The sequence below is a fragment of the Oncorhynchus tshawytscha genome, linkage group LG08, assembly GCF_018296145.1.
Source record: "Oncorhynchus tshawytscha isolate Ot180627B linkage group LG08, Otsh_v2.0, whole genome shotgun sequence".
Classification (NCBI taxonomy): domain Eukaryota; kingdom Metazoa; phylum Chordata; class Actinopteri; order Salmoniformes; family Salmonidae; genus Oncorhynchus; species Oncorhynchus tshawytscha.
In genome coordinates, this window is record NC_056436.1 from 30,018,535 (window position 1) to 30,041,564 (window position 23,030).

General features: G+C 46.1%; 1 protein-coding gene across 3 annotated transcripts in view; it reads right to left on the reverse strand.

The window, feature by feature from the left end:
- LOC112256673 (signal-induced proliferation-associated 1-like protein 1) overlaps window positions 1-23,030 on the reverse strand; it is a 79,005-nt gene that overhangs the window by 6,285 nt on the left and 49,690 nt on the right. For all 3 annotated transcript variants that reach the window (XM_024430082.2, XM_024430081.2, XM_042325398.1), the window contains 11 exons: window positions 22,004-22,192; window positions 21,563-21,737; window positions 17,581-17,684; window positions 17,241-17,398; window positions 9,002-9,581; window positions 6,997-7,271; window positions 4,002-4,253; window positions 3,757-3,906; window positions 3,315-3,454; window positions 2,783-2,862; window positions 1,876-2,246 (listed from right to left, as the gene is read on the reverse strand). In XM_024430082.2, coding sequence (XP_024285850.1) covers window positions 1,876-2,246; window positions 2,783-2,862; window positions 3,315-3,454; window positions 3,757-3,906; window positions 4,002-4,253; window positions 6,997-7,271; window positions 9,002-9,581; window positions 17,241-17,398; window positions 17,581-17,684; window positions 21,563-21,737; window positions 22,004-22,192 — 2,474 coding nt within the window. The remainder of the gene's footprint in view (window positions 1-1,875; window positions 2,247-2,782; window positions 2,863-3,314; window positions 3,455-3,756; window positions 3,907-4,001; window positions 4,254-6,996; window positions 7,272-9,001; window positions 9,582-17,240; window positions 17,399-17,580; window positions 17,685-21,562; window positions 21,738-22,003; window positions 22,193-23,030) is intronic.

The following is a 23,030-nucleotide window of genomic DNA, read 5'->3' on the forward strand; positions in this document are numbered from 1 at the left end:
ACACACACACACACACACACACACACACACACACACACACACACACACACACACACACACACACACACACACACACACACACACACAAGCATTTCGCTACACTCGCATTAACATCTGCTAACCATGTGTATGTGACAAATAAAATTTGATTTGATTTGATTTGATTTGACACACACACACACACACACACACACACACACACACACACACACACACACACACACACACACACACACACACACAGCAGGTTGCTGCTTGCTACCTCTCACCACCAAACCGCAAGGCTTGGGAGTTTTCCATCTGGGACAATAGGGGATATATAAGGACTACAAAGCATCACTGTCTGCTTAACGAAACATTGATACATGAGAGGAAATGCATTGGCTGCATAAAGAGCAGACTGTAATAGAACTCTAGTGTCCCACATGAAAAACTACTACAGTTTACTATACAATACTACAGTACTTACTATAGAATTCTGTAGTATGCTATATTACACACTGTAGCAGTGTTGTTGTGCTCGAGACCGGTCTCGAGATACATTTGTACTCGGTCTTGACTCGGTGTCGGACAGTGAGGACTCTTAATTTCTTCCCGAGACCAGCAGAGTAAAAATCTCAGTGCCAGTGTTGTAGTGGAGGGTATATGCAGGTATATACCATAATACCAACACACTCATGTAGGAGAGTGCATAAAGGGCCAGTGTTGTAGTGGAGGGTATATGCAGGTATATACCATAATACCAACACACTCATGTAGGAGAGTGCATAAAGGGCCAGTGTTGTAGTGGAGGGTATATGCAGGTATATACCATAATACCAACACACTCATGTAGGAGAGTGCATAAAGGGCCAGTGAGAGTGTAGTGGAAGGGCCAGTGCATTGTAGTGGAGGGTATATGCAGGTATATACCATAATACCAACACACTCATGTAGGAGAGTGCATAAAGGGCCAGTGTTGTAGTGGAGGGTATATGCAGGTATATACCATAATACCAACACACTCATGTAGGAGAGTGCATAAAGGGCCAGTGTTGTAGTGGAGGGTATATGCAGGTATATACCATAATACCAACACACTCATGTAGGAGAGTGCATAAAGGGCCAGTGTTGTAGTGGAGGGTATATGCAGGTATAATATTTATATTTTTATTTAACCTTTATTTAACTAGGCAAGTCAGTTAAGAACAAATTCTTATTTACAGTGACGGCCTAACCCGGCAAAACCTTAACCCGGACGACGCTGGGCCAATTGTGCACCGCCCTATGGGACTCCCAATCACGGTCGGTTGTGATACAGCCTGGAATCGAACCAGGATCTGTAGTAACGCCTCTAGAACTTAGATGCAGTGCCTTAGACCGCTGTGCCATTCGGGAGCCACTTGGGAGCCCCATCAACTGAGAAATCACGCACAAAGTAGCCTACACAATCACAAAGCACCGTATTTATACTATAGTAAACTACAAATACTACAGTAAACTGCAGTAAATACTACATTATTCACTACTACAGGCTCCCGAGAGGCGCAGCGGTCTAAGGCACTAAGAATCTCAGTGCTAGAGGCGTCACTACAGACACCCTGGTTCGAATTCAGGCTGTATCACAACCGGCCATGATTGGGAGTCCCATAGGGCGTCGCACAATTGGCCCAGCATTGTCCGGGTTTGGCCGGTGAAGGCCATCATTGTAAATAAGATTTTGTTCTTAACTGCCTAGTTAAATAAAGGTTCAATCATTTCTAAAAAATAAATAAACAGTGAATACTGCAGTAAAGTCAGCAAAAACAATACAGTGAATACTATAGTATTCCTACCATAGTATACACTATAGTATTTTTTCATGTGGGGTAGCACAGCACAGGGAGGCACACACACCTGGAGTGGGACGCAACATCACTGAGGGTGTAGGAGCCACTGTCCGGGGCTGGAGGGAACACAAGGGGGCTCTGGGCTGGGTATGCGCTGCTCCCTGGGGGGCTGGGGGAGTCTGGGGCTGAAGGAGAGGTCTCTTGGGCCAGCCGATCTTTGGCTCTGGAACCCCCGGACCCTGTGGCCCCGTAGGAGGTAGCATCAATGCCGCTGTCTGTGGATGCCCCCTGTAGGTAGCCGTTGAGCTCTGAGTCAGGCCGTACCCCTGTCCTGCTGGAGCCAATCTCATACCACTTTTCATCACTGTGGGCAGAGCTGGAGGCATTACTGGACAGTGTGTTGCTGCCTGATTGGCTGGAGGAGTAGGAAGCTTCCACCTGTAGAGACAGAGACCCTACAGTCACATCCTGGTTGTTTGATCATAGTAAATAAAGACTACTTTGACATAGACAACAATCTACATTGCCAAGCTAGTGCAGTCGGAAAGTATTCAGACCGTTGACTTTTCCCACATTTTGTTACAGCCTTATTCTAAAATGGATAAAATAAAAAAAATCCCTCATCAATCTACACACAATATCCCATAATCACAAAGCAAAAACTGATTTTTAGATTTTTTGGCAAATGTATTACAAATAAAAAACTGAAATATTACATTAACATAATTATTAATTTCAGGTAATTGTGCATTTCAAGTCAAATAACAACCCAATGTTTATATCCCAGGACAAATTAGCTAGCAACAGCAAGCTAGCTAGCTAAATTGCCATAAATGTTTGCTTTTTGACCTGTCCCCAAATTAATATAGTTGATATTTCAACCTACGTGTCCTGATCCTGTCCTGATCGCGCACAAGCGGTCTGGTCAGCATGTTAGAAGTCATATTTGGTCATATTTGAGCCTGGTACCTCACCTTGATGTTCTTGTTGGGAGACAGGTGTGTCCCCTGTTCCTGCTGCTGGAGACGAGTTACTGCCTTGGATACAGCTGGGTCTGGGAGGGACAGGAACAAACAGCAGAATGAGACACAGATAACAATACCAGTAACATAGAGAGCTATTCCTGTCTCTGACTCTCATCATCTGCATCACCCAAAACACCAGAGACATGACTTGGGCATTTTCTAAAGCAGTGGTATTCAAAGATTTTCAGCAAATTTCTGGGGACCCCATTTTTCCCCAAGATGTTCTCGTGACCCCCACCCCACGCCCAATCTAATGACACAACCTTAAAATCGGTACATTTCGAATTTTTTTATCAAAAAATAACTTAATTGCATTTTCATTCTTATCAGAATGAAAATAAACCAATAAATGCATTTACTCAATACAATTCGATGTTTCATATCATCTTTCTCAAAAACTATCATTTTGGTGACCCCACTGCGGTACCTGGGGTCGTGACCACGACTTTGAATGACACTGTTCTAAAGCATGTCCTCTTACCTGCTCTATCAGCCCCCCTGTCGGCCACCTCCCCTTCCACCGCTTGGGGCCATCCAGTGGCAGGCTTAGTCTCGTTAGACCCCTCTCTCACTCCCTGATGCTCAGTAGACACAGGGGAGTGGCGGGTATTGTTGTTAAACCTAGAAAATAGATGGAAGAAGACGGCATCATGTCTAGCTGCATCATTCACTGAACAAAACAGGAGTACCTCTGCCACGATGAGTACAACATATCAACGAGACATATAATGATAACATATCATTTAGTCATTTCCTTTCTATTATTGGATAACTCCCAAAGAAGTAATTACAGTGAATACAGACTACATCTGAAAATAGAGCAATTTAAGTGAAACCCTACAGCGATCTGTGTATGATCTGGGTGTGGTCTGAATGTGGCCATAAATTGGCCCAGGTTTGTTCTGGCCTGAGTGACCTCTCACCCGTCTGGCATGGACTTCTGTCTCCAGTGGTTGGAGCCTGCGCTCCCAGTGTCTATGTAGGAGAGGCTGGTAGGGGCTTTGCGGGTGTGTGGAGAGCGGCCCATCACGATGGAACAAGCCAGGGCATAGTTATCATTCCCTGGGGAATACCTGAAGGATACAGAGCAAACAGATTCCACTACTAAGCTTAAAGCTTGTACATCTTGCCTATTATATCATATTATTAGCCAGGGTGGCTCTCTTACCTTTTAGGGTTGAGAGGGCGCCCGTCGCTGGACACACTGCGGGGGATGACTCCGGTTGGCTCCTGGTACTCTGAAGCCGGGGCCTTGATGAGCGTCCCCCCCAGGGCCGCTGTGGTGCGGCTCTGGGGGCTGGAGGAGGTGCGGGGCCACTTGTTGTTGTTGCTGCGGAAGGGGAATTTAAACTCATAGGGCATCCCCTCCTTGTGGTTCTTATAGTCCACCAGGGGCATGTGGTACAGCTCTGAACAGCCTCTGTGAGAAGAGACAGAGATAAATCAAATCAAAAATATTTGTCACAAGCGCCGAATGCAACAGGCCTTACAGTGAAATGCTTACTTACAAGCCCTTAACTAACAACGCTTTAAGAAGTTAAGAAAACAAATAAAAATAAGTGTTAAGTAAAAAATAGATAAGTGAAAAGTGAAAATAGAAAATAAAAGTAACACATAATTAAACAGCAGCAGTAAAATAACAATAGTGAGGCTATATACTGGGAGTACCAGTACAGGGTCCATGTGTGGGAGCACCGGTTAGTCAAGGTAATTGAGGTAATACGTACATGTAGGTAGAGTTAAAGTGACTATGCATAGAGTATAAACAAAAGAGTAGCAGCAGCGAAAAGAGGGGTCTGGGTAGCCCTTTGATTAGCTGTTCAGGAGTCTTATGGCTTGGGGATAGTAGCTGTTAAGAAGCCTTTTAGACCTCCACTTGGCGCTCCGGTATCGTCTGCCATGCTGTACCAGAGAGAACAGTCTGTGACTAGGGTGGCTGGAGTCTTTGACAATTTCTAGGGCCTCCTGCCTCTGACACCGCCTGATGTAGAGGTCCTGGATGGCAGGAAGCTTGGCACCAGTGATGTACTGGGCTGTACGCACTACCCTCTGTAGTGCCCTGCGGTTGGAGGCCAAGCAGTTGCCATACCAGGCAGTGATGCAACCAGTCAGGATGCTCTCGATGGTGCAACTGTAGAACCTTTTGAGGATCTGAGGATCCATGCCAAATATTTTCAGTCTCCTGAGAGGGAATAGGCTTTGTTGTGCCTTCTTCACAACTGTCTTAGTTTTTTTTGACCATGATAGTTTGTTGGTTATGTGGAAACCAAGGAACTTGAAGCTCTCAAGCTGTTCCACTATAGCACCGGCAATGAGAATGGGGGCGTGCTCTGTCCTCCTTTTCCTGTAGTCTACGATCATCTCCTTTGTCTTGATCACGGAGGGGTTGTTGTCCTGGCACCACATGACCAGGTCTCTAACCTCCTCCCTATAGGCTGTCTCATTGTTGTCGGTGATCAGACCTACCACTGTTGTGTCATCGGCAAACTTGATGATGGTGTTGGAGTCGTGCCTGGCCATGCAGTCATGAGTGAACAGGGTGTGCAGTAGGGGACTGAGCACGCACCCCTGAGGTGCCCCCCGTGTTGAGGATCAGCGTGGCAGATGTGATGTTCCCTACCCTTACCACCTGGGGGCGGCCCGCCAGGAAGTCCAGGATCCAGTTGCAGAGGGAGGTGTTCTGTCCCAGGGTCCTGGCGAGCTTTGAGGGCACTATGGTGTTGAACACTGAGCTGTAGTCAATGAATAGGATTCTCACATTGGTGTTCCTTTTGTCCAGGTGGGAAAGGGCAGTGTTGAGTGCAATAGAGATTGCATAATCTGTGGATCTGTTGGGGCGGTATGCAAATTGGAGAGGGTCCTAGGGTTTCTGGGATAATGGTGTTGATGTGAGCCATGACCAGCCTCTCAAAGCACTTCATGGCTACAGACGTGAGTGCTACAGGTCCGTTGTCATTTGGGCAGGTTACCTTAGTATTCTTGGCCACAGGGACTATGGTGGTCTTCTTGAATGTTGGTATTACAGACTCAGTCAGGGACAGGTTGAAAATGTCAGTGAAGACATTTGCCAGTTGGTCACGGAGTGCACGCTTGGAGTACACATCCTGGTAATCCGTTTGGCCCTGCGGCCTTGTGAATGTTGACCTGTTTAAAAGGTCTTACTCACATTGGCTACGGAGAGCGTGATCACACAGTTGTTCAGGACAGCTGGCGCTCTCATGCATGTTTCAGTGTTAATTGCCTCGAAGCGAGCATCAAAGTAATTTAGCTCATCTGGTAGGTTCGTGATACTGGGCAGCTCGTGGCTGTGCTTCCCTTTGTAGTCTGTAATAGTTTGCATGCCCTACCACATCTGACGAGTGTCAGAGCTGATGTAGTATGATTCAATCTTAGTTCTGTATTGACGCTTTGTCTGTTTGATGGTTCTTTGGAGGGCATAGCGGGATTTCTTATAAGCTTCCGGGTTAGAGTCCCGCGTGCACCAGCTGTTGTTTACAAATATGCATAGTCTGCCGCCCCTTGTCTTACCAGAGGCCGCTGTTCTATCCTGCCGAAAAAGCTTAAAACCTGCCAGCTGTATGTTATTCATGTTGTCGTTCAGCCACGACTCGGTGAAACATAAGATATTACAGTTTTTAATGTCCCGTTGGTAGGATATATTTTATTATCAATTGATTGTACGTTGGCTAATAGGACCGATGGTAAAGGTAGATTACCCTCGCGGCGACGGATCTTTACAAGGCACCCGGACCGTCGTCCACGATATCTCTGTCTTTTCCTCCTGTGAATGACGGGGATGAGGTCCTTGTCGGGTGTCTGGAATAAATCCTTCCTGTCCAACTCGTTGAAGAAGAAAAATTCCTCTAGTACGGGGTGAGTAATCGCTGCCCTGATATCAAGAAGCTCTTTTGGGTCATAAGACACGGTGGCAGAAACATTATGTACAAAATAATTTACAAATAACGCGAAAAAACATACACAATAGCACAATTGGTTACGTGATCGTAAAACGGCAGCCATCTCCTTCAGCGCCATTATTACATCGAAGATATACACTACAAACACTCCAGCGCTGACCCAGTACCCAAATGCATGCTACTGATATGACTGATAGAGGGACATATCTGTTGATAAATAACTTATTTGTTGTCTCTGAACTGTACCTGCGAGGGGTGGAGTCCTCGTGCGGGGGTATGATGACCACCTTGACGGTGACAGAGGTCCTCAGGAGATCGATCATCTGCTCGTGGGACAGTGATGCCACGGCAACCTTACAGATCTCTACTAGCCTGCTACCCTGGCGCAGCCCCGCCTGCCAGGCGTACCCGTAGGGCTCTACCTCTGCCACGATGCCCTCAAAGTTTACATGGAAGCCCAGCTGGCCCAGGCCGTTCCTCCTCAGGGTCATCTCTGTGGTCTGGCTGCCCTTTGACAGGAGCTAGAGACAGAGGAGAGAAGGAGGGGAGGAGAAAGAGGTGAAGGAGAAGAATTATAACTACTGTGGCGTACAGCAGGTCAGCCACCAGGGGAAGACTCATCACGAGAGTATACATCACGAGGCAATGGCTCCATCTGCTGGACGTGACAGGTCTCGACGGGCTCTCCGGCAAGGACTAATTGGGGCTGATTGGGGATTGGTGAGTAATCAAGGGCTGATTTCTCACCAGCTGTACAAGTCCCATAAAGTTGCCAGAAGGGCAGCACACAGGGAAGAGACTGGGGGGAGGAAAGGACTCCTGTATAGTTGGGGATGGTACCAGAGGTAACAGGAGGGAGTTCAGTTTTGATCCCCACAGGATACAGCAAGACCCGGAGCCCAGAAGACGGTATCCCAGAGAGGGTCTCTCTTTTGGACTATTATTTTAATAAACACCTTTAAACCTGAGCTAATCCTACTCTGTCTGTGTCTGATCTGTGTAAACACTTCGACTCAACCCCCTGGTCTGCCACACTACATAACGTAAGAAACCTCTAAATCCAGAAACAGACTACACTGCATGTGCTGTGTATGCTCTGTGCAGCATACCACCTTGTATCCCACTGTTGGCTTGCCTCTGAAGCTAAGCAGGGTTGGTCCCTGAATGGAAGACCAGATGGTGCTGGAAGTGGTTTTAGAGCTGGCCAGTAGGAGGCACTCTTTCCTCTGGTCTAAAAAAATGCCCCAGTGCAGTGATTAGGGACATTGCCCTGTGTAGTGTGCTGTCTTTTGGATGGGACGTTAAACGGGTGTCCTGACTCTCTGTGGTCACTAAAGATCCCATGGCCCTTATCGTAAGAGTAGGGGTGTTAACCCAAGTGTCTTGCATATCATTATGGCCACCTAATAATCCCTAGTTTCCAATTGGCTCATTCATCCTCCCTCCTCTCCCCTGTAATTATTCCCCAGGTCATTGCTGTAAATGACCATGTGTTTTCAGTCAACTTACCTGGTAAAATAAGGGGTTGAATAAAGGGTTGAATAAATAAAAAACAAAACTATTCTGTTGGCTGCTGCTACTGTACAACACATCACATAAACATAATCTGCCCTTGGGCTTAGATCTGATAAGACACACACTAACAGACTGAATCTATCATCAGCGGATGCGCTACCCTTCAATTAAAGTGTTTTTGTACAGGAGGGAGGGTTTAAGGTTTAATACACCTTGCCTGGCCGTTCTGACCCAGTGTCAGGTAGAGGTTGTAACATAGTACTTAACACAGACCCCCAGGCAACCACAACAGGGCCAGAGCAGGATATTATGCTACATCACTGATGCACGCCTCCACTTTCCGACAAGAAAGGGTATGGCATACACACTCACTGTACACACAAACATGAAATAACCCTTAGCAAATAGTGTTCATCTTTCATTCAAGACAACTGGCATCGCCTAATCGCATGAAAATGATTAAACTACCTCTCCAAATACGGCCAATGCTGAGTGTTATACCTGTAACGTGTTTGTAATCACCGTAGGCCTATTCTGCATCTCCTTTGAACATAATGGATTATCTGAGGTGGAAATGAGAGGTATGTTTATTATAAGCCATTGGTTAGTGATGAAAGGTCCTTATCTGGCTTGAAACTTGGGACACCTGTAATAGTAATCACAACAGATGGTGTGTGAAATATTATAAAGCCATCAGTGTAGCAATAATACACAGACCAACTGTGCTGCTACTGACCTCCAGGCGTTTCACCACCTCTCCGAAGTCCTCTGTGTTGTTGTTGATGGAGCGCAGCGACACGCTCTCCCCACGCTCATAGTAGATCTTCATGGAGGCGGGGCTGCCAGAGGACCAGCCAATGACGTCGCGCGTGGCACAGTTAAAGACCACAGCCTTAGCCTCCTGATCCAATAGGATGAGGAAATCGTTGGAGATGGCCAGTAGACACTCCCTCTCTGCCCCGGCTACCTGGTCCTCCGCATGCACCGGCCATGTCACTGCACCTAGGCTCCTTAGCTCTGCCCCACTGTACGGCCGTACCCTCTCTCTCCGCTTGTGAGCCAATGAGATGAAGGGGAATTTCCCCGTGGGCTCCACCGGCGTGCTGGTCACATGCCGCTCTGCCAGGTCCCGCAGGTACTCCTGTCGCGTGCGTGTCGCCATGGCACCAAACTTTTCAGACTTGTGGGCGGCGTTCTCTGCGTTGATGACCTTGGCCAGCAGGAAGTCCCTGAAGACAGTGGACTTGGGGAAGGTCACACCCTTGGGGATAGGAGGGCCGAAGGAGGGCACGTCCTGGGAACGAGTCACAGCCACGCTGGGGGAGAGAGAGAGAGAGAGAGAGAGAGAGAGAGAGAGAGGGGTCACTAACTAGTAAGTACACTAAAGGAGGGAGTCCTATACCCAAACTCAATGGATTCCCAGGCACTAGATCTGACAGAATTCAACAGGTGTAAGATGGCAAGCTGCTGCTTTTACTATGTCTTATCCCTATCCAATCCTCTCAGGGGGGTAGAAAACAGCAGACTAGAGGGCAGAAAACAGTAGAGTAGAGGACAGAAAACAGTAGAGTAGAGGACAGAAAACAGTAGACTAGAGGGCAGAAAACAGTAGAGTAGAGGACAGAAAACAGTAGAGTAGAGGACAGAAAACAGTAGACTAGAGGGCAGAAAACAGTAGACCAGAGGGCAGAAAACAGTAGACTAGAGGACAGAAAACAGTAGACTAGAGGACAGAAAACAGTAGACTAGAGGACAGAAAACAGTAGACTAGAGGACAGAAAACAGTAGACCAGAGGACAGAAAACAGTAGACCAGAGGGCAGAAAACAGTAGACTAGAGGACAGAAAACAGTAGACTAGAGGACAGAAAACAGTAGACTAGAGGACAGAAAACAGTAGACCAGAGGGCAGAAAACAGTAGACTAGAGGACAGAAAACAGTAGACTAGAGGACAGAAAACAGTAGACTAGAGGACAGAAAACAGTAGACTAGAGGACAGAAAACAGTAGACCAGAGGGCAGAAAACAGTAGACTAGAGGACAGAAAACAGTAGACTAGAGGACAGAAAACAGTAGACTAGAGGACAGAAAACAGTAGACTAGAGGACAGAAAACAGTAGACTAGAGGACAGAAAACAGTAGACTAGAGGACAGAAAACAGTAGACTAGAGGACAGAAAACAGTAGACCAGAGGGCAGAAAACAGTAGACTAGAGGGCAGAAAACAGTAGACTAGAGGACAGAAAACAGTAGACCAGAGGGCAGAAAACAGTAGACTAGAGGGCAGAAAACAGTAGACTAGAGGGCAGAAAACAGTAGACTAGAGGACAGAAAACAGTAGACCAGAGGACAGAAAACAGTAGACCAGAGGACAGAAAACAGTAGATTAGAGGACAGAAAACAGTAGACCAGAGGGCAGAAAACAGTAGACCAGAGGACAGAAAACAGTAGACCAGAGGACAGAAAACAGTAGACTAGAGGACAGAAAACAGTAGACCAGAGGGCAGAAAACAGTAGACTAGAGGACAGAAAACAGTAGACCAGAGGGTAGAAAACAGTAGACCAGAGGGCAGAAAACAGTAGACCAGAGGACAGAAAACAGTAGACTAGAGGACAGAAAACAGTAGACTAGAGGGCAGAAAACAGTAGACTAGAGGACAGAAAACAGTAGACCAGAGGGTAGAAAACAGTAGACTAGAGGGCAGAAAACAGTAGACCAGAGGGCAGAAAACAGTAGACCAGAGGGTAGAAAACAGTAGACTAGAGGGCAGAAAACAGTAGACCAGAGGACAGAAAACAGTAGACCAGAGGGCAGAAAACAGTAGACTAGAGGGCAGAAAACAGTAGACTAGAGGGCAGAAAACAGTAGACCAGAGGGCAGAAAACAGTAGACTAGAGGGCAGAAAACAGTAGACCAGAGGGCAGAAAACAGTAGACTAGAGGGCAGAAAACAGTAGACTAGAGGGCAGAAAACAGTAGACCAGAGGGCAGAAAACAGTAGACCAGAGGGCAGAAAACAGTAGACCAGAGGGCAGAAAACAGTAGACTAGAGGGCAGAAAACAGTAGACTAGAGGGCAGAAAACAGTAGACCAGAGGGCAGAAAACAGTAGACTAGAGGGCAGAAAACAGTAGACCAGAGGGCAGAAAACAGTAGACTAGAGGGCAGAAAACAGTAGACTAGAGGGCAGAAAACAGTAGACTAGAGGGCAGAAAACAGTAGACTAGAGGGCAGAAAACAGCAGACTAGAGGACAGAAAACAGTAGACTAGAGGGCAGAAAACAGTAGACTAGAGGACAGAAAACAGTAGACTAGAGGACAGAAAACAGTAGACCAGAGGGCAGAAAACAGTAGACTAGAGGACAGAAAACAGTAGACTAGAGGACAGAAAACAGTAGACTAGAGGGCAGAAAACAGTAGACTAGAGGACAGAAAACAGTAGACTAGAGGGCAGAAAACAGTAGACCAGAGGACAGAAAACAGTAGACTAGAGGACAGAAAACAGTAGACTAGAGGACAGAAAACAGTAGACTAGAGGGCAGAAAACAGTAGACCAGAGGACAGAAAACAGTAGACTAGAGGGCAGAAAACAGTAGACTAGAGGACAGAAAACAGTAGACCAGAGGGCAGAAAACAGTAGACTAGAGGGCAGAAAACAGTAGACCAGAGGGCAGAAAACAGTAGACTAGAGGACAGAAAACAGTAGACTAGAGGACAGAAAACAGTAGACCAGAGGGCAGAAAACAGTAGACTAGAGGACAGAAAACAGTAGACTAGAGGACAGAAAACAGTAGACTAGAGGACAGAAAACAGTAGACTAGAGGACAGAAAACAGTAGACCAGAGGGCAGAAAACAGTAGACTAGAGGACAGAAAACAGTAGACTAGAGGACAGAAAACAGTAGACCAGAGGACAGAAAACAGTAGACTAGAGGACAGAAAACAGTAGACTAGAGGACAGAAAACAGTAGACTAGAGGACAGAAAACAGTAGACTAGAGGACAGAAAACAGTAGACCAGAGGGCAGAAAACAGTAGACTAGAGGGCAGAAAACAGTAGACCAGAGGGCAGAAAACAGTAGACTAGAGGACAGAAAACAGTAGACTAGAGGACAGAAAACAGTAGACCAGAGGGCAGAAAACAGTAGACTAGAGGACAGAAAACAGTAGACTAGAGGACAGAAAACAGTAGACTAGAGGACAGAAAACAGTAGACTAGAGGACAGAAAACAGTAGACCAGAGGGCAGAAAACAGTAGACTAGAGGACAGAAAACAGTAGACTAGAGGACAGAAAACAGTAGACAGAAAACAGAGGGACAGAAAACAGTAGACTAGAGGGACAGAAAACAGTAGACTAGAGGACAGAAAACAGTAGACTAGAGGACAGAAAACAGTAGACTAGAGGACAGAAAACAGTAGACTAGAGGACAGAAAACAGTAGACCAGAGGGCAGAAAACAGTAGACTAGAGGACAGAAAACAGTAGACTAGAGGACAGAAAACAGTAGACCAGAGGGCAGAAAACAGTAGACTAGAGGACAGAAAACAGTAGACTAGAGGACAGAAAACAGTAGACTAGAGGACAGAAAACAGTAGTAGAGGGCAGAAAACAGTAGACTAGAGGGCAGAAAACAGTAGACTAGAGGACAGAAAACAGTAGACTAGAGGACAGAAAACAGTAGACTAGAGGACAGAAAACAGTAGACTAGAGGACAGAAAACAGTAGACTAGAGGACAGAAAACAGTAGACTAGAGGACAGAAAACAGTAGACTAGAGGGCAGAAAACAGTAGACCAGAGGGCAGAAAACAGTAGACTAGAGGACAGAAAACAGTAGACTAGAGGACAGAAAACAGTAGACTAGAGGACAGAAAACAGTAGACCAGAGGGCAGAAAACAGTAGACTAGAGGACAGAAAACAGTAGACTAGAGGGCAGAAAACAGTAGACCAGAGGGCAGAAAACAGTAGACTAGAGGACAGAAAACAGTAGACTAGAGGACAGAAAACAGTAGACAGAAAACAGTAGACTAGAGGACAGAAAACAGTAGACTAGAGGACAGAAAACAGTAGACTAGAGGACAGAAAACAGTAGACTAGAGGACAGAAAACAGTAGACTAGAGGACAGTAGACTAGAGGACAGAAAACAGTAGACCAGAGGGCAGAAAACAGTAGACTAGAGGACAGAAAACAGTAGACTAGAGGACAGAAAACAGTAGACTAGAGGACAGAAAACAGTAGACCAGAGGGCAGAAAACAGTAGACTAGAGGGCAGAAAACAGTAGACTAGAGGGCAGAAAACAGTAGACCAGAGGGCAGAAAACAGTAGACTAGAGGGCAGAAAACAGTAGACCAGAGGGCAGAAAACAGTAGACTAGAGGGCAGAAAACAGTAGACCAGAGGACAGAAAACAGTTTCATAGGCTGGGAAAGAAGAGCAGTGACATTGTTATAGAGTTTTCATGTGGTTATCGTTCCTCCTAGCCCCTTTCCCTTCCCAGCATAAAGGATAGCATGAGTCTTTCTATGGTCAAGGCTCTACTTAGGTTACCTACTACCCTTCCCATTCAACTCCCATTGTTGCTCCACAATAGGCCTCCTAGAGTTTAAGGAAACAAGTTAGCATGAAAGCTAACCTAGTTCTGATGCAGATGACTGACAATGATTGGCTTCCAAATCCATATATAATCCAACAATGGTGAGGAAAAGCTGAACAGTAGCACTATAGAAACCCACTGCAGGCCAGGCTCATGTAGGCTGATGTCAGAGTCCTGACAAGCCTCAGTCCAGTCCATTAAACAGATAACACAGTCATCACATGCAGCTGTGACATTACAGCCCAAGCCTCGCTCAACCAGGCAGGCGGATATAACTATACATTCAGCGCAGCTGACAAGCCAGCTACCACTGAGATGGCCACTCTCAGCCAGCCCTAGACCCCAGATCATAGAGAAGATACGTGGAGAGGAGTGGGCTACTCCCTATTTGTAGCAACAAAGCTCTGATCGTTATGCAATATGGCTAAATTGACCTATCTGCATTTGGACAGCATTTGATAGCATGAGATTATCACTAGGCTGTGTCCCTAGGCTGGCCACAGGCCAACTACTTCTATGTTGGCCTGAAGAGATCACTGATGCATCATTCCAAAGATCCCGTTTTCACTGCGCGTGAACAGGATACAGAGCCAGTCAAACACAATACTGATCAATATTTAAAGCTACTGTGAGTCAGAATTCAACCGCACTATCACAAAACAGCAATATCCAATAAAACCTTGGCAAAACGTAGTCATTGTATCACGCATTATGTAATACATCACAGTAGTGCAGCCGTGTGTGTGTGTGTGTGTGTGTGTGTGTGTGTGTGTGTGTGTGCGTGTGTGTGAGAGGTCGCTGAAACTCCTGTGTCCTCAGACCCCCTCCTTTTCACACTGGTCATCAGCATCACATCTCGGATCCCCCCGACACACACCCACACACACCCACTGTATATACACACACACAGTGACACAACCCCCAGACCCACCTGTTCTTGCTCCGGCATCTGACCCTTACGTTTCCCAGTTGGTCTGTTTACGTGACTCTACCAACTCCTGACTGGGCTAGGCATTATAAAAATATGTCTCCTTGAAGTGAATCCTCCTCTCCTGTCTGCTTGGTCTGATCACACTACTGCAGGTACACACAGCTTTATCCAGCTAATTATAGCTGCTTCCGCCGCCCGTCCAACCGCTGTTCTGTTACTAGATCTTGTGAGTTTTTACTCCTCTTTGAAATGGCATCCCAGGCTCCCAGCAATTCAGGCTTCTAGCATATCAGCGCTCTGGTGGCAGAACAGAACAGATAGGGGTTGGAACTTGTAGTGTGTTCATTAGATCCATGGGACTGAGCCAGAGGCTGGATGCTGAGAGCTGCTCTGGGTGAAGTGGAGTCTTCACTGCTTCAGGGTCCCACTCCCTACTTCATCCAAGAAGAAAAGCCAGCATTCCTCCCTCTCAGCCTCTTCTCCTTGACGACACTCGTTGGCTTCAAATCAAAAGATGTCCCCTTTAAAAAAGAACAACTCCAGCTGAGGAGGGCATCTAATCGTTGGCAGTCAGCGCTGGGGGGGTAGAGGGGTTACTGGAGGGGAGGGCTCAGAATAAATTAGCCCAACTTTGATGAGGTTTGAGCTGAGACCCAGAGCCTGTACAAGTGTTCCTCGGGGAGGGTCTGTGAGCACTGAGGGACAGAGCACTGCACGGCTGCTCAAGAATCCTCTGATTCGCTCGTCCAGCAAGGGAATCATTGACGTGTATGCAGCTAACTCCTTAAGATCACTCCAGCTCCATTGCCCCAAGGCAGTGTGGTAGGCACGAGGGTTGCGTGAGTGAGTGAGTGAGTGAGTGAGTGAGTGAGTGAGTGAGTGAGTGAGTGAGTGAGGTGTGGATGAGCGTGTCAGTGAGAATGCCACAGACCCCGCCTACAGCACCCCACCAACAGCACCCTGCCTTTAGTACCCTGCCTACAGTACCCTGCCTATAGTACCCTGCCTACAGTACCCTGCCTACAGTACCCTGCCTTTAGTACCCTGATTACAGTACCCTGCCTTTAGTACCCTGACTATAATACCCTGCCTACAGTACCCTGCCTTTAGTACCCTGACTATAGTACCCTGCCTACAGTACCCTGCCTTTAGTACCCTGACTATAGTACCCTGCCTACAGTACCCTGACTACAGTACCCTGCCTTTAGTACCCTGCCTATAGTATCCTGACTACAGCACTCTGCCTATAGTACCCTGCCTACAGTACCCTGCCTATAGTATCATTCCTACAGCACCCTGCCTATAATACCCTGCTTTTAGTACCCTGACTACAGTACCCTGCCTATAGTATCATTCCTACAGCACCCTGCCTACAATACCCTGCTTTTAGTACCTCGCCTTTAGTACCCTGCCTACAGTACCCTGACTACAGTACCCTGCCTACAGTACCCTGACTACAGTATCCTGCCTACAGTACCCTGCCTACAGTATCCTGCCTACAGTAGACTAGAGGACAGAAAACAGTAGACTAGAGGACAGAAAACAGTAGACTAGAGGACAGAAAACAGTAGACCAGAGGGCAGAAAACAGTAGACCAGAGGACAGAAAACAGTAGACTAGAGGACAGAAAACAGTAGACTAGAGGGCAGAAAACAGTAGACTAGAGGGCAGAAAACAGTAGACCAGAGGGCAGAAAACAGTACCCAGTATCCTGCCTACAGTACCCTGCCGACAGTACCCTGCCTACAGTACCCTGCCTACAGTACCCTGCCTACAGTATCCTGCCTATAGTATCCTGACTACAGTATCCTGCCTACAGTACCCTGCCTATAGTACCCTGGCTATAGTACCCTGACTACAGTATCCTGCCTACAGTACCCTGCCTATAGTACCCTGCCTATAGTATCCTGCCTACAGTACCCTGCATGATACCCTGCCTACAGTACCCTGCCTATAGTATCCTGCCTATTGTATCCTGACTACAGTACCCTGCCTACAGTACCCTGCCTATAGTATCCTGCCTATAGTATCCTGACTACAGTACTCTGCCTATAGTACCCTGCCTATAGTATCCTGCCTACAGTTCCCTGCATGATACCCTGCCTATAGTACCCTGCCTATAGTTTCCTGACTACAGTACTCTGCCTATAGTACCCTGCCTATAGTATCCTGCCTACAGTACCCTGCATGATACCCTGCCTATAGTATCCTGACTACAGTACTCTGCCTATAGTACCCTGCCTATAGTACCCTGGCTACAGAGAGAAATAAGGAGAGCCAGTAGTTACCAAAGCAAATTTATCTGGGTTGGTGACCATGCCTTCTAGTGGTTCTCGTTCCTCATTATGTTATCTACCTGTGTGAGTTCAAAACAACCACTGTTGTAGTACCAGGGGCTTTCCAGGTTCTTAGTGACCGCCAGGCCCTCTAGTGGTCTGAACACGGTTTACACTCACCTATAGCAGGTATTGTCGGAGCAGGGGCTGTGCACACGGACGATGATGAACACGTGTTGGAAGTGGGAGCGGATGGTCTTGGGGGTGAAGGGTAGCGCTCCCGGCTCCTGGAACACGATGGTGACGATGTCATTTCCAATGTGTCTCTTCCTCAGCAACTACAAGGACAAACATGGAATAACCATACAAGAATTACACTATCTCAATGAATATCCTATTCTTCAGCATGGCAGCAATAAACTTGATTTATAATTGAATCCATCTATGGCATATCATGTTATCCTAAAGCATGTCTCTTAGATATTCATGTATTATGTGATATCATAGAACCATTCCGTACCTGTTGTTTGTTGTTGGGTGTGTAGGGCAGCAGGGTAGACACGTGGAACATGATCTCATAGTCCCTGTAGGCCGTGTACAGGGAGTGGCTGCCAGTGGAATCAGCTGGAGGAAGGGAGAGGAGCACCACAATATAAGGCCCCATTGTACTGCTACTGCAACCCAACTCTGTCCTCCAGCAACCTATCTGCTCAGTGCTTTATGTACCAGACTGTCTCCTGTTTCATAGCCCAAACAATAAGCCATGCTAGTGTAGCCTGACCAATGTCTGCCAACATAGTGTGATGGGAAAACAACAACAAGTAATTGTAGTAATACAGGTAGAGTACTATCAAGAATACTGTATTGTTGCTCAAAAATACTACATCTAAAAATGTAGCATTGTAAAGAGTATGCCACAACCAGTCTACTATAACCCTAAGAGCAGAGGTACCCATGCGCTTGCCTCTCATGACAGTAACTGATTTGGTTTTGGGTGCAAGATTACCCAGGCAGCCACCACAATTAAAATGTATGGACAAACGAGGAATGTTCATATTCATTGAGCTTATGAATAGAGGAAGTGCCAGAAATAGCCTAATGTAATTAAGTGCATTATTGCGATGAGCTGCCATTTCCTACTCTGCTCTCATTAGGAACATAAAGGGTGTAGTGGAGCGTGTGGGCCAGCCATTGTGTACCTGATTTAGTCCTCAATACACCAGAGAGATTTGAAAGAAAAACAGGCTACATGAAGTAAAAAGGGACTACACACATTAAAAAACTGCAAGAGACAGGAGAGGAAAACCTGTTTCCTGGATTACAGAGATTAACCCCAAACCTAATGTTGATAACACACAAGGCAGATCAGAGCACCGCCTACAGCAAATATTCAACAGACTCTACAGCTGTGAGACCTGGGGTGAGGAGGTCAGAGAGAGGGTCAGTAAGGCTCCCACACAGGAGCCTGTCATGCTACATCCTTGGTCAAATAAAAAAGGCCAATCACACTTTTAAATGCACTGTCAGTGCTTTGCTTTCAATGGGAATCAATTGTGTGTGTGTGTGTGTCCCAGGGTTATTTAAACACCAGTGTGTTTGTGTTTGTGTGTGTGTGTAGCAAGGCACAAGCCACGCCCACCTGAGAATACTCCTCTCTTTAGCTGTGTTTGAGAAGTGGATAATCTATTTGTCAACTAACTGTCAATTCACCGATTGATTTCACAATAAAAATGGACAATATTCATCCTATTACCACCTTGGCTGTGTTTGAGAAGTGGATAATCTATTTGTCAACTAACTGTCAATTCACTGATTGATTTCAAAATAAAAATGGACAATATTCATCCTATTACCACCTTTTCTCCTGGACTTTACTGTTAAGGAAAAGTGTGAAACGATGTCTCGTAAGGATGGGGTTTTGACCCATGTGTTTATAAAGTTGATATGCCGATGGAGATTAAACGCACTGACACGGCAACCACATGACAAGAGACAAGAGAAACTGGTCTACTTACAGTTAGTCTTCCCTTTGTGGGATAAAAAAAGGTTGATGTTTGATTAGATGATAACGTACACAAAGTTGTCACGCAGAAAAGAAAGCCGACACAAAAAATCCACATATCTTATTCAATCACGCAATTTTGTATCTTTCCCCTATTGTCAAATAAATACGCATTGGTTAATTCTCAAGTGGGTGCTATTTTGACACAAAACATTTCTGCCTTGTAGTTAATATTCTAGATGACAATCATGAATAAGTAATGTTGCACATATTTGGGTAAAGGTCATGGTGATGTTGACAGGAGATTGTGGGGTATTTACAAATTCTCTTTGGGGTGGTACCTTAGAAATAGCTGTTTGGATAGAGCAACTTCATGCTAATTCATTTATTAATGCCCACATGTACAGTGCACTTGGAAAGTTGTATTTATTTATTTTACCAGGTAAGTTGACTGAGAACACATTCTCATTTACAGCAACAACCTGGGGAATAGTTACAAGGGAGAGGAGGGGGATGAATGAGCCAATTGTAAGCTGGGGATGATTAGGTGACCATGATGGTTTGAGTGACAGCTTTGGAATTTAGCCAGGACACCAGGGTTTACACCCCTACTATTATGATAAGTGCCATAGGATCTTTAATGACCTCAGAGAGTCAGGACACCCGTTTAACGTCCCATCCGAAAGACGGCACCCTACACAGGGCAGTGTCCCCAATCACTGCCCTGGGGCATTGGAATATTTTTAGACCAGAGGAAAGAGTGCCTCCTACTTGCCCTCCAACACAACTTCCAGCAGCATCTGGTCTCCCATCCAGGTACCAACCAGGACTAACCCTGCTTAGATTCAGAAGCAAGCCAGCAGTGGTATGTAGGGTGGTATGCTCTCATTAGGAACATAAAGTATTCAGTCCCCTTGACTTGTTCCATATTTTGTTATGTTACAGCCTTATTCTAAAATGAATTACATAAAACACTTTCCTCATCAACATTTTCCTCATCTGACTTCCTGTCAGAGCAAAAACAAAGCCATGAGGTGGAAGGAATTGTCTGTAGAGCTCCTAGACAGGATTGTGTCGAGGCACAGCTCTGGGGAAGGGTAGACATACCAAAAAATGTCTACATCATTGAAGATTGGAACCACCAAGACTCTTCTTAGAGCTGGCCGCCTGGCCAAACTGAGCAATCGGAGGAGAATGGCCTTGGTCAAGGAGGTGACCAAGAACCCGATGGCCATTCTGAAAGAGCTCCAGAGTTCCTCTGTGGAGAACCTTCCAGAAGGACAACCATCTCTGCAGCACTCCACCAATCAGGCCTTAATGGTAGAGTGGCCAGACGGAAGCCACTCATCAGTAAAGGCACATGACAGCCCGATTGGAGTTTGCCAAAAGGCACCTAAAGGACTCTCAGACCATGAGAAACAAGATTCTCTGGTCTGATGAAACCAATATTGAACTCTTTGGCCTGAATGTCAAGCGTCACATCTGGAGGAAACCTGGCACCATCCCTACAGTGAAGGATGGTGGTAGCATCATGTTGTGTGGATGTTTTTCAGCGGCAGGGACTGGGAGACTAGTCACGATCGAGGGAAAGATGAACGGAGTAAAGTACAGAAAGATCCTTGATGAAAACCTGCTCCAAAGCGCTCAGGACTTCTTGTTGGAAGGTTCACATTCCAACAGGACAGTCTCTGAATGTCCTTAAGTTGCCCAGCCAGAGCCACTTGAACCCGATCGAACGTCTCTGGAGAGACCTGAAAATAGCTGTGCAGCAACACTCACCATCCAACCTGACAGAGCTTGAGAGGATCTGCAGAGAAGAATGGGAAAAACTCCCCAAATACAGGTGTGCCAAGCTTGTAGCGTCATACCCAAGAAGAGGCTGTAATCGTTCCCAAAGGTGCTTCAACAAAGTACTGAGTAAAGGGTCTGAATAGTTATGTAAATGTGATATTTCAGTTTTGAACTTTAAATGCTAAAATGTCTAAAAACCTGGTTTTTGCTTTGTCATTATGGGGTATTGCGTGTAGATTGATGAGAATAAAAAAAACGATTCAATCCATTTTAGAATAAGGCTGTAATGTAACAAAATGTGAAAAAAGTCAAGGGGTCTGAATACTTTCCGAATGCACCGTATATGCAAATGAGTTGTTATTTCCGAACTTTATTATTCTATCAATATAATAACAAAACATAAAAGGGCTATATATGGTTAAACACTTTTGGCATGTGTCATTTCAAATAAGAAAACATTTTATATCTAACCTTCAACTGAATACCTGAAGTCCCACCATAATGTCTCGATTCCATAGATTTTCTCTCTCTCATTATACAATTTTGATAAGAAGGTCCATATTTGATGGATTTTTAAAAGTCTAAAATAGTTAAGCATCTTACATCTTATGTTGCTGTTACATTCATCACAACTGTATTTTTGACCTTTTGTCAATTTTGACTACCGTTGCTAGTGTGTGTGTTTGTGTGTGTGTGTGTGTGAGCGTACTCTTGGTGTCAAGCTGGGCGCGGTACTTGGTAAAGCCCTGGAGGCGGACTCTCTCCCCCAGCAGCTGTAGGAACTCCTCCAGGGCAGGGCCCGCCGTCTCATTGTTGTACATCTCCTCCTCACTGCTCTGCCCAGCCCTGCAGTACATCACCCCCACCTTCACCTGGAAACTCAGCTAGAGAGGAGGAGGGTGAGAGAGGGGGAGGAAGAGAGGGGGAGAGAGAGAAGAGAGAGTGACAGATTTCACGTTAAAAAAATGTTTGCAGTGCAAAAACTATACGAGATCAGACAAGCCTAATTTTATAGCATGATATAGTGCCAACATATAGTGCCAATCAAAATAGCTATGAAATATGATAACTGGCCCAATCACAGCATATAGCTGTAGCACGGCTGGTCTCTTCAGGGAGTGTTTTATGTAGTGTTTATGTATCCTCCTACCCCCTGCTCATCCAGTTTCATCAGCTGTTCTGTGACCTTGGGCGTGTTGAGGGCCAAGCGGAGGCAGGGCACATCCAGCTCTGGAAGCAGGTGCTCCAACACCTCCTTCAGGGGCAGCCCGCGGGTAGTGCCATGCTTAGAGGACGAGGGCACCGCATCCTCCAGAATAGATCCCCGGAGTGTGATCAACTGGATGGAGGGATGAAAAGAAGGAGAGGAAGAGGAAGAGGTGTGAGAGGAGGAATGTGCCTCAGGAATCCCCAGTCCATGGAACTTTCACATCAAGATGGAACAAAGCGATAGCCAAAATGAACATGTCGGTTTTGCTTCCTAAACACCCTAACTTCTCCTGAGTAAGTTCAGAACTATTTATCTAAATGAATCTGACATAAAACAACAGAGAAGAACAAGGTACAGTTATGAATCAAACTTTTGGCCTGGGGGCAGATAGCTGAGGTTGGGGTTGTTCAGCAACGCATAATATGTACACAGAGTGTGCATTGTGTTCAGCAGAGGCCATGAACTCAATCACTTGCTATCATATACAGCTGGAAGGAGGGGAATTTTCTCTCCCACACTCCTAGGAGAGGGCCGTAACAAAAGGACAGTGTTCCCCAGGTTTGGGGCCCTGGGGTCCCGGGGTGTCTCACACAGAGCTGGATGGTCTATTCACCCACACCTGGCTACCTTTCAACCCAGGGAAAACCCCCAGACAACCATCTCTGGACACTCCAGGGCAGGTGCCTTAAATCTATAGCTGGGAATGTAACGGTGCTGTGTTGCAGTCCATAACTAAAATCACAACCTTCCAACTTAATGAAGCAAATGATTTTCCAGTGAAATGTGAAAGGAGAGTTCTCTATAGTGGTTTGAGGTTGTGTAGCATTGACAGGCCATGGAGACGTGAAGAGGATGAGAGCGTTTTCTATAGTTTCTTTACACAGTGCTGATCTGAGGGAACAGCTGATGCCCTCTGGGCATCTTACATAATCAGCAGAGAGGGATGGAGAGCTGAGTTTCACCTCCA